The 11,391-nt window shown below is 44.7% G+C and overlaps 1 protein-coding gene across 1 annotated transcript in view; it reads left to right on the top strand.

The window, feature by feature from the left end:
• The first annotated feature begins 171 nt into the window (after nt 1-171).
• Nucleotides 172-11,391, top strand: part of LOC104397325 (von Willebrand factor A domain-containing protein 5A-like) — a 20,872-nt gene continuing 9,652 nt past the window's right edge. The window contains exons 1-2 of the mRNA XM_010007276.1: nt 172-386; nt 2,792-2,872. Of these exons, the coding sequence (XP_010005578.1) occupies nt 172-386; nt 2,792-2,872 (296 nt within the window). The remainder of the gene's footprint in view (nt 387-2,791; nt 2,873-11,391) is intronic.

Raw genomic sequence — 11,391 nt, 5'->3', positions numbered from 1 at the left:
AGGAATGAGGAGCAGACAGGCACAGGAGCAGCCTTGGGACTGAAAACCGTCAGCTGCAGCAGGAAAGGGTGTTCACAGATGGTCAGAGGAGGAGGGCTGGTCTTTGCAGACAGTGGCAGTAATGGATTGGAGCTGCAGTCACTGCTGCAGTGCCTGGGTGGATCCGGGGAGATGGAATGCTGCCAAATGTGGAGGCTGGGATACACGATTGGGAACAGGAGTGTTGCCAGCCCTGACTGCTGGGATGAACAAGGGGCTCTGGAGACGCTGCCAGCCTTGCCTGCTGGGGATGCGGTGGGTGTACAGGTGCTCCAGGTCTCTAGGCAGCTCTGGGAGGTCAGTGGAGTCATGAGGAAAGCAGGAGCAATTGAGAACCCACACAGAGGGTACTTTTTGGGCCTGGATTAGAAGGCAGGCTGGATGGAGCGGAGGGGCACTAATAGAGACCATGCTGTGGGTTTGCCCTCTCCTAGAGGCTCTGAGCTGGAGATGTTTGCCTGGGAAAGGCCTCCTGTGTGTGGCAGGGGCATCTTGGGGACTGAACTGCAGCAGTGCTGCACAGGGTGAGGAGGAGCTGTCCAGTACCACCTTGAGGGGCTTGGACATAGTGAGGGGGCAGGGGGGGAAGACTTCCATATTCCCTCATGAGAAGCACTTCCAACAGAAAATGAAAGTGGCTGCTAGGCAGGGAGCCATCCCATTCCTGGCAGGGAATCCTATTTCTCCTGGCAGGGAGCCAGGAGACCTGCATGGTTGGGCAGGGATCTACTGAATACATTCAAGGGGAAGATAAATTCAAGAAGGAAGTTTCTAGAACATAGAAGAAATGGCTGACCACTTGGGAAGAATACAAGAATGTAAGGATGCAACGAGGAAAGCTAAGGCCTCCTTAGGAAACTTGGAAACTTGGAAAGGGAGGTCAAGGACAACAAGAAAGGCTTCTTCAAGTACATTGGAGGTAAAAGGAACTATAGGAAATGTGGCATGAAGTGAGTGCCCTGGTGATGGAGGATACAGAGAAGGTGGAGTTACGGAATGCCTTGTTTGCCTCAGTCTTTGCTGCCAGCTCTCAGGAGTCCCAGACTTTTTGAGACCACAGAGGAAGTCAGGAGAAAGCAGGACTTTGCATCAGTTGGAGATGATTGGGTCAGAGATCACTTAACTAAACTGGACATCCACAAATCCATGGGCCCCGAAGGTGTGCACCTGTGAGCGCTGAGGGAGATGGCAGAAGTCATCAGTAGCAGTCACACTGTTGGAGAAGGCCACCAGATTAGTCAAGGAATTCCTGAAGACATAGTCGCTATTTGATGAAACTGTAAGTTGCATAAATGATAAAAGCTTAAAGAAGCAGAAAAAAAAAAAAAAAAGAACAGAAAAAAAAAAGGAACAGAAAAAAAGAAAAAAAAGTAGACCCTCTGGTAGTTTGCAGCATGACTGTGTCCCAGTTTTAGCCTTGTTCAACTGTTCTTTTCTTTCAAGAACATAATTTTATCTGAGCATCACTAGTGGCTCTGAGAAGACCTTGGCAGTACCCACTATCTCTCACACTCCTACCATTTGCTGCTGTGAAGAGCCTGGTTACATCTTCCTGCTGATTTCTTTCAGGTGTTGGAAAGCTGCTGTTAGGTTCCCCCAGGCCCTCCTCTGCAGTCTGAACAAGCCTGGTTGTCTCAGCCTCTTCCCAGTGCAAACCCCTACGGCACTTCCCTTGTTACAGGCCTCCAGGTAGAGTGTGGCCATCACAACTTGCTGAGCCTGATGTCCAATCAGCTTTTGCCCATCCAGTTGTCCACTCCCTCAGATCACGAAATCCTGATCCAGACAGAAAAGAGACGATAGGAGACAATGTCAAAAGCCTTGCTAAAGACAAGGGAAATGACACACATATTTAGAGGAGGCAATCACATTGGTCAGGCCTGTTTTACCCTCAATAAAAGCATGCTGACCATCCCAGTCCCCTTTGTTGCCTTCACACACCTTAATGACAACTACAAGAGGACTTGCTCCATGATTTTTCCAGGCTTCTTAGAAAAAGTCTGCTTCTCCTGTTTGCTCAATCTCACCTTTCATATTTTTATTCTTCTACAGCCTGCCAGCATGATATCTAATCTGGGCTGATCTGCTTTCTGGAAGCTTTAAAATGACACAATTTCTGTCCCCCTGAGAGATTAAGCAGAGAGCTGCAAACCACCTTGCCTTCTGTGATGTGTGAGGTTGTGTTATCAGAGGAGCACAGACCCAAGCTGAGGAGATATTTCAGAAAACACTGAGCTGCAGCATTGAATCGTGATAAACACCTGAGCAAACCTCTTCAGCATTGTGATCTTTCCAAGAACGAGACTATGTTCCCAGCAGTTTGTCTCTGTGCTGGAAACTAAAACAGCTGCAAAGGAAGACACTATCTTCCCAAGCCAGAAGATATGTTACAAGGTTTGTGACATCTAGAATGAGCCTGTGCAACCACACTACCTAGCACATGGGCTGGGGCATGTCCAGTGATATCATTGTGGTACCAGTGGTGGTGGTATCATTGCTCTGTGCACCCATGCACTTTTCTGTTTAAAATATCAGATCAGTCAGAGTGGATGTGCTTGTGTTGCAGCTTCCCAAGATGATGTTTTTAAAGGTGAGCATTGAGAACATGGACTGCCTCTCTTGGGATGTGCCAGGAGGCATAAGGACATGCTTGAGGCCTCAAGACCCACTCAGACACTGTAGCAGGACACTCTATCTCTCAATATGCCTGCCTCAGTTTCCCTCTATGATTCAACTGCTTTTTGTCTCTCAGTTTTGCAGGCCCAGGCCTGAAGCGGAAAGGTTCCCATGAGAAGGGAAAAGGCCTCACAAACTCTGGTAGCAACCCTGAATGGTACAAACAGAGGCCAAGTTGATGTTCATAACACCAGCTGCTCTCTGGTGTTGAAGAACACGGAGCTCAGCCCAGCCACAACTAGGCCCAAAACAGAGATAAAATAGGAACAGTAGGAGAGAGAAAAACAAAAGTGTTTGCTTGGTGAGAACAAGGCCTTAGTTTTTTTTTTCCCCTACTGTTTTCCTTTCTTCTCCAATGAGAGATGTGGGAGGTATGGCAAAATAGTTAAATGACAGCAGTCAATCCACTTAATTCTATAAAAGCCTGGTGCTGTTTTTGATTTGGAACACTCCTGTGCACTTTCCCAGGAGGTTGCTGGACCTTCTGTCCTCCAGCAGGGACACCTGCCAGAGGGACCGATTCTTCAGAATTACGATCCATCCAAGGCCTGGCAAGGGTAAGAAACATCAACTCTTTCACTGTTTTTATTAGCAAACTTAATGTTAAGTAATTTTTCTCATTAAGCTTAAAGACTATAGAATCCTTTAAAATTGATAATTAATATTTTAGGCCTAGTATAAAACTTGATAATAAGTAAGTTGCTAGCATTTACATGGTTAACCTTTATTTTTTTATCTAACTCTAAGTAGAAAATTCACTGCTTATATATCCTTTGCATTCAAACTTCAACTTCTGTTCAGATCTCCCAATTTCCCTGCACTTTTTACTTGTGCCATCTACTTTAAGGAGTTAAGACCTCAACATTGTATGCAATAAATCTTTATCTATGCAGATACGTCTTGTCTGCTGTCCCGTCCTGTTTGTGACAGACGCTCACGGAGGACTGCAAATATCAGACACCAGCCTGAGCTGTTCTTGTCACATCAGCTACCTAGAGGCATCCCTGGATATGACTGCTCCAAGAATCGCTGCACATCTCAGGTTGGAGGTACCTGGCTGATTTGCTGTAAAGCACAGACTGAGCAGGCATCTCTGCTTTGTGAGCACTTAGAGGACCAGACCCTGGGCATGAACTGGAGCTTAACTTCCATGGAAAAGAAGAAACATCATCTGTCCATTGCCATGGCTGGAGTAGAGTGTGACAGAGTTAGATGGCTTTTCAAAGACTGAACTTCAGCAAGGTGAATCCAGCTACATCCTTCCACTGCTGCAAATGAACGGAAAGATACAGATGTTTCTGTATTTGAGGTTTTGAACATTGTTTATTCAACCATATAAAAAGCTGGACCCTCTTTCCATGACTTTGGACACCTCACCTACAAGTGGGTGCACTGCGTAGGACTTCCCAGTTGCTGGGACAGGTTCTCCAGATCCTCACTGCAACCAGAGCTCCTCAGCAACTGCACATCTGGATGACGGTAACTTATGATTAGGGCAACAACAGGTGATGTATCTTTCTCAATCACTATAGTTAACTTTGTGTAGTAATGAAGAGGTGCATTACTTTGCTTATATTCTTTCCTGCTTAAAACTGGAGTATAATAAGCTTATCTTTTTGACTAAACGCATTGGCCTGTTTTTGTATTATTTTAAAATTTACAGTAAATAATCCTACTGTTTCTGTTGGCATCTGTGTCTTTTTTTTAACCCCATCAATTGGCAAAACAGCAGGTCAAAACAATGTGCTCAGCTACTATATTCCACTGGATAAAGAGAACGTACAAAGTATCCACATGGAGAGAAACAGTTTGTGCCCACCCAAGCTGATTCAGAAGCTGAAATAATACATTTAGAGAGGAGAATAAAGAGATTCTCTTATGAATCACACTCCTACCCCAAAGAAAACTGCTAAGGTAGACTCTGTCACTGCCTGTGCTAGGAGAATTCCATCACAGTAGGTTATCAACAAGAGCAAATGCAAAGCCCTGCACCTGGGAAGGAACAACAAAATGCACCTGTACAGGCCAGGAGATGACCTGCTAGAGAGCAGCTCTGTGGAGAAGGACCTTGGAGTCCCGGTAGACAACAAGTTCTCCATGGGACAGAAATGTACCCTTGTGGCCGAGAGAGCCAATTTGGGTGCATCAGGAGGAGTGTGTCCAGCAGGCAGAGGGAGGTTCTCATCCCCCTCTACTCAGCCCTGGTGAGACCTCACTTGGAGTGTTGTGTCCAGTTCTGGGCTCCCCAGTTCCAGAGGGACAGGGATCTACTGAAGAGAGTCCAAGGGAGGCCACGAGGATGATGAAGGGACTGGAACACCTGCCTGAGGAGGAAAGGCTGAGAGACCTGGGGCTGTTCAGTTGGGAGAGGAGAAGTATGAGGGGGGGAATCTAGTGAATGTCTCTAAATACATGAGAGCTGGAGGTCAAGAAGGCAGGGACAACCTCTTTTCATTTGTGCCCTGTGACAGGATGAGGGGCAATGGATTCAAACCACCAATGGATTCCACCTCAACATGAGGAAGAACTTGTTTGCTGTGAGGGTGACAGAGCCCTGGGACAGGCTGCCCAGAGAGGTTGTGGAGTCTCCTTCTCTGGAGACTTTCCAGACCTGTCTGGATGCCTTTCTGAGTGACCTGCCCTAGTTTTGGTCCTGCTCTGGCAGGGGCATTGGGCTCAATGATCTTCGGAAGTCCTTTCCAACCCCCAACATTCTGTGATTCTGTGATCTTTTGTCATCATTTTTTTGCAGGGACAAAAATTCCTCTGCAAATATCTTCTCCATTTACAAAGACAGAAATGAGGCTGAGGGAACACTGGAAGAAATGAGTGCAACAGAGGTGTTGGAGCTGAAGTTTCTGTCCTTCTTCAGCTGTATAAACACAACCTGGTTCCCTGCACAACAAGAAAAGGGATGATATTACCCAGTCTGGCCATTGACAAGATAGGAAACTGTGTTGCACTAGGAGAATTAGTCAGGTATCTAGGGCCACTGGACTTGCCTTGGGGTAGCCAAGTGGGTGTCTCTATTTCAGTCCAGAAGGAAGTTGGCTCTTTCTGAAATAGAAATCTACCTACTCAGATGACTGTATTGGCTGGACCTCCATTGTCTATTGGGAAACGTGCTTGTGGATGTCTTAATGCAGATATCTTAATACTGAGGTAAATCCCACCCATGAAATTCGTATTTTATGAATTCCACCCTTTTCCAACCCATTCCCAATTATTTTGTACAATACACTTCATAATCTTAAGTGCCCACTGCTAAGACAGGTTCCACACCTTGTCCACCAGGCACCCTCTGAAGAGGGCTTCTTCTGTCCCAGGTGTAGGACTTTGCAGATGACTAGCTGTACTGCAATTACAACAGTCTCTTTTACTAAGTAAACACTATAGGAAAGGCTTTTAGTGGATTTCAGCTAAATCCACTAAGTTCACTCAACATAAACCCTCAGCTGCTTATGTGGGGTCTTTCAAAAGTCTAATTCAAAGGTCTGATTCTAAAAGTCAGTTGGCTAAGAACACCAACTGGAGTCCTGAGCACTTTCCTAGAAAGATCAGGACACGCAAGCCTTGGAGAAGAGAGCTACTTCAGTCCATGACTGAAATAAATACTGACACCTAAAAGCAAAAATGTTATGAGCACTTTAATAATAAAACCAAAAAACAAGCAATAAACTTCAGACGGAAATGCTAATTTCACTCTGCCAAAACATTTGCTTGATACAATCCATGCAGTTTTAACTGTAAGAAATGTTGCTGTTTACCTCTTTCCCATCTGTCTATTGTTTTGTTCATGGTTATATCTTAGTTTTGTTTTGTGGAGCATAGTTCTTAGCATTCTTTTGGCAATAAATACTATGTAAATTTTAAATTAAAAGTTTCAACAATTACTTTGACATTTCCAAAGGAATTCATCCCTCTGAATATATTGTTCATGACCGATATTTCTTTGCTATTATCTTTCCATGTCCCTACAATGAAAATGTTGAAAAATTGTGATAATTATAGAGAGGAAAAAAAAATAAATAATCATTTCAAGAGAATGCTCCCAACCACAGCTTTATCTCATTAAGCCTGTAATTTCTGAACCAGTCATGTCAAAACTCAGTTCTCCTGTCCATCTGCTGAATTATCTAGCAAGCCAAGGACATTCTCTTCCGCAGGTGCATTCAGTTTTTCTTAATTTATTAGTGTTCATTCCCTTGTTTAAATATTCTTTAGTTTAATTGCCCCTAAAAATTTCTATCATCTGCCCATCTCTCCATTGAGCCAGCTCTTTTCAGGGTTTGTGTCCTGAGAAGCCTGGAATTCAGTTGGACCAGAGTAAAACATACAGGGGTTTTTCTATTTAAGATTTTTTTCTTTCTTACATGAAAAAAGGCCTTGAAATTCTTTTCCAATGGCGATGAATATTCCTCCAGTTTCTGTGCATAGTACAACAGGTAAACCCAGTGCTAATTAGAGCAGACACAGGCTTTGCAAATAAAGCCTTTGACACTGCTGTGGGCTGCAGGGACAAGAGAATATACTGTAATGAGAACTATCTTATTCCCAAGTTTGACTCTGGCCACTTGTTGCTTGATCACAAAGATACTTTTACTCTCTGTCTGATTCCCGCCAGGATATAAGCTGGACTATTTTCTTTTAAAAATGTCTTCATTTCCATTCTTCTTGTAATGTGTAATTAAAAAATGACAAACAAAAATTATGCTGCATGTATTCAGCGAAACACCTCTGAGAGTTCCCTAATTAGCTGCACGAGGCTCATTATAGCTGCCAGCATTTTAATGAGCCCCTCGGTGCTACCTCCCCATTACTTTGCAGCTGTGGCACATTCTGGCAAGCTGCCCTGAAGAAATGACAGGCAGCAGCAGGAAGAAAAGTCTCTTGGACTTTTAATGGAGCCCAGTGTGAGATGCGAGAGCAGAAATGTGGTTGGAAAATGTGTTCCCACTGGAGCTCATTAGAGCAGAAACTCACAGACTGTAACTACAGGCAGCACTGAAAGCCACAGACTCCTCCTGTACCAAACTTCCTTTACAGAACTCAGACAGCAATCCTCAGGTGCCAGGAAGGTGGTCCTTTCAGTCAGCAGTCTCCACACACAGCATGTGGAAAGGAAACAGATGTGGACCACCTCTCCAAACATGCTCTTCCAAAGCACTGGCAGATGCACATGCTCTCTGGTCTTCACTTATAATGATCAGCCAGGACACTGTGACTGCAACACACACTGCTGACACGTTCATGAACCACTGAGTCCTAACTCAGAGCTCCCTCCTTCAAGCCCCACCTGGGTCATCTCTGGATTCAAACACATACAGGCTTAAATGTTGCCCCTCAGCCCCCATCCTCTCCTACGTTAGACCTCAAACACCTCCTTCTCCACTCCATGAGATCAAAATAATGAGCTTAATGGCTAATCTTGATGTCCATGTATCTCCACTACCTCTTGCCAGTGCTCTGATAATGAGCAGGTAAGGATCTATAACAGCCCACCTTAGGACTGATGTAAGAACAATTCCAGTGATGTTCATTGTTACAAAGGAGATAAGCCAGATTGATCAGACTCCTTGGCACTGCCTCTCTGAGGCTTCCCAAATTCTGCTTCTTGCCACTCCTAGAATATGCTCATACATGATCCCCTGTCACCAATCACTGAATCTTTCTTCTGGAGTGAAACCTCAAGTCTACCTCATAACAAAAGCAGGGCTTGCAAATAGTTTGAGATGCCCAGGAGTACCCAACCTGGCATCCAATTGCCTATTCAGAAGATTGTTGTTTTCTTACAGTTTCTACACCATTTTAGTGGTCTGATGAGAATGTCCAGGTATCCCAGGGAACCTTAAATGTTTGCACAGGTGAACTGAGCTCTGTTCAGCTGTAGGAGGCAACCCAAAGTGGGCATAATGGTTTGCATGAATTCCAGAAGTTAAACAAAGTTTATTCTGTCCTGGCTTCTGTAATCGTCACAATTAGAACACAAGAACTTTTCAAACTATGATACAATGGACATGATAACATAAATCTGAAGCAGTCATGTTGGGCCTAGCTATAGTCCTAGAGAGAGAAACACTTCCAGAGGACAGTTTTGTCGTCGTAAAGGTTCCCCCCTGCCACTGTACTCTTCAGACCCTCTTTCTCTGCTTCATGCATTGTTGGTTTTAGCTGTGTACTGTGTACAGTGTACTGTGTACAGTACTGTGGTGGACCTTTATTTGTCACTTTTCAGGGTGTCTCTAGACACAACCAAGGTGTGAATCATGTATGTTTTCACTGCATTCCTGAATTCCAAGTTTCATCTGCCCATGAGACAAATTTCATTCACTCCTGGACTAAAATAAATCCAGAAACCCCCTGTGTTGCGTTGGGACTCTCAGGATTGTTTGTTCCAGGGACCATAACCACAGAGAATAGCAACAAAACCACATCATCTGCTCTCTCTGCAGTTCTCCATCAACACCACAGAAAGTCTCACAAAATCAGACACTGCTGGCCACCTTTACACATGCTGTAATTGTTGAAACACAGTTTCCCATATTTTCTTTGTTCATCCTTTTACAACTTATGTAGCAATAGAAGTCCTTCTTGTGCCCTTCACACCCCTTGCAAAGCTGAACTTGAGGTGAGCACTGGTGAGCACTAATCACTCCCTGCTCTTGCCAAAAGTGCCTCCCCAGTATTTCAAATTATTCCTGTTTCAAAAACCATATTTCAATAGGAAAAATGGGAATTTGTCCCACAGACATTGCTGCAAGACAGTTTGCATTTTTAAGTCTTACAGGCAGACTGCTAAGGCTACTGCTAAGTAGAATTTCTGCCCTTCATATCTGAAAATAGGAAAATTTGGTATCCAGTTACTCTATGATGAATATCTAACAGATTGACAACATGTTTGTTTGTCCGCCTGTTCATACTTCCTGCTGTAATGCTTCCTGTGCATTAGTGTCCATCCTAATATTTTCATCCTGGACCAAACCTTAGAGGACAGAAAAGAGTTATAAATTAATCTTTTCTAATTTGACCAAAAGCAATCTGATTCACCTCTTAGAAATGGGTTTTCAGCCTAGTGTGATATCATGCATCCCACCTGAAGTTCTTTCACTCTGTACCTAAATCAGGTCTTCCAGTGCATAAACCTTCTCCAGATGGCTGTGGGTCTGCTCCACCTACCTGTGTGCTGTGGGAAGATGAATCTCCACCTGGAACTGATGTAAGATGGGGCAGCTGTCCCACTGCTTATTCTTCCTGCTGGAACCAAAAGCATCCCTTGGAGTTACGGCATTTGGGAATTTACCATTAAGTAGTACCATGCATACAAGTAGAACAGGGTGAAAACAGAATTTTCAGTTTGAAATACTATCTTTACAAAGTAGTTTTCATATTTGTCTTTGTAATTTATTTTCTCTGTTATTTTGTTTCTCATTATCGATAATCAAAATGGCAGGAAGCTGCTTATTTTTGTGTGACTATTATTTACAATAAAATTATTATATTTATTTTTCCCCTAAACTGTGTTCTATAGATCTGTATTGGGTCTGGCTGAGATGGAGTTAACTTTCCCCATAACACCCTCTCTGTGTTGTGCTTTGTATCTAAAACTGTGCTGGTAACAAACCAGTGTGTTGGCTACTGCTGAGCAGTGCTTGCACTGCATTGAAGCAACTGGCCCCAGTACAATCCACTGCCACCAAGAAGTGTCCCTCAGGAGTCAATGAGAACCTTCAAGTATGCATCCCATCCAGACAGAAGTTTTGGGAAGGTGAAGGTAGGTTAGGGGGTCAGCAGTTCAGTATCTGTGACACTTTTTGACCAAGTGTGCCACTTACTCATCACTTGTAGTGAGGAAAGGAAGATCCAAGAGGCAGGAAAGTCTTCCCTAACTCTTCAGATGCAGCAGGCAGCATTTACACCTGGGACTCATTTGCCTACTTGTAAGCATCAGGACTATTGAAGACAGCATGGGGTGTTTCACCAGTTCTTGAAGGTAGTAATGGGCCACATCTACAAGCAGAATGTTCACCTACTTCCCCAAAGAACTGAACCTCCATGGGTGTAATGAGGCTGGATGCACTGGGCCAGAGCTTGAACAAAGGCAGCAAGAACTGTCTGTGCTGGTCGAGACTGTCACATTTTCAGCACAGCCCTTTGGGTGGCCTTCTCTGAGAGTCACACCACTTCTGAGAGGCAGATTGAAGGAAGCTACCCAGGTTTGCTGGAGAAACCAGAGGTCAGTGCTACCCACAGTCCCAGTGAGAGACAGCCAAGGTGTGCTCTGGGAGCAAAACATCTGAAGTCAAAAGAAATTTGGCCCCTGGAGTCTCGGCCAGGGGCTTGCTACCAGGGAGGGGTCAGCATGGGGCTGGCTCATGCAAAGAAGATGGGGATGACAGACTCATAGAATCATTTGCGTTGGAAGGAACCGTTATGATCATCCAGCAGATGAGAGGAAATTCCCATGTCAAAGGCAGGCAGGTAGGTCTGAACTCTCCCTGTTCGAAAGGAGCCAGTACACCGGTTTCATTTCTCTGCAATCCACCACCCAGTTGGCAACCTGGCACAAACCAGTGCGTGGACCCGAGCGCAGCGCCTGGGCCTGCAGCCAGCGCAGCTCTGCAGCCTCCGCAGGCTCTCGGAGACGCTGGCCTGGCTGCGGGGGGTGCTTTGGCCGCG

This window comes from Chaetura pelagica, unplaced genomic scaffold, assembly GCF_000747805.2.
Source record: "Chaetura pelagica isolate M959 unplaced genomic scaffold, ChaPel_1.0 scaffold441, whole genome shotgun sequence".
Taxonomy (NCBI): domain Eukaryota; kingdom Metazoa; phylum Chordata; class Aves; order Apodiformes; family Apodidae; genus Chaetura; species Chaetura pelagica.
Note: the sequence above shows the minus strand (reverse complement) of the source record. Positions and strands in the feature narration are given on the sequence as shown.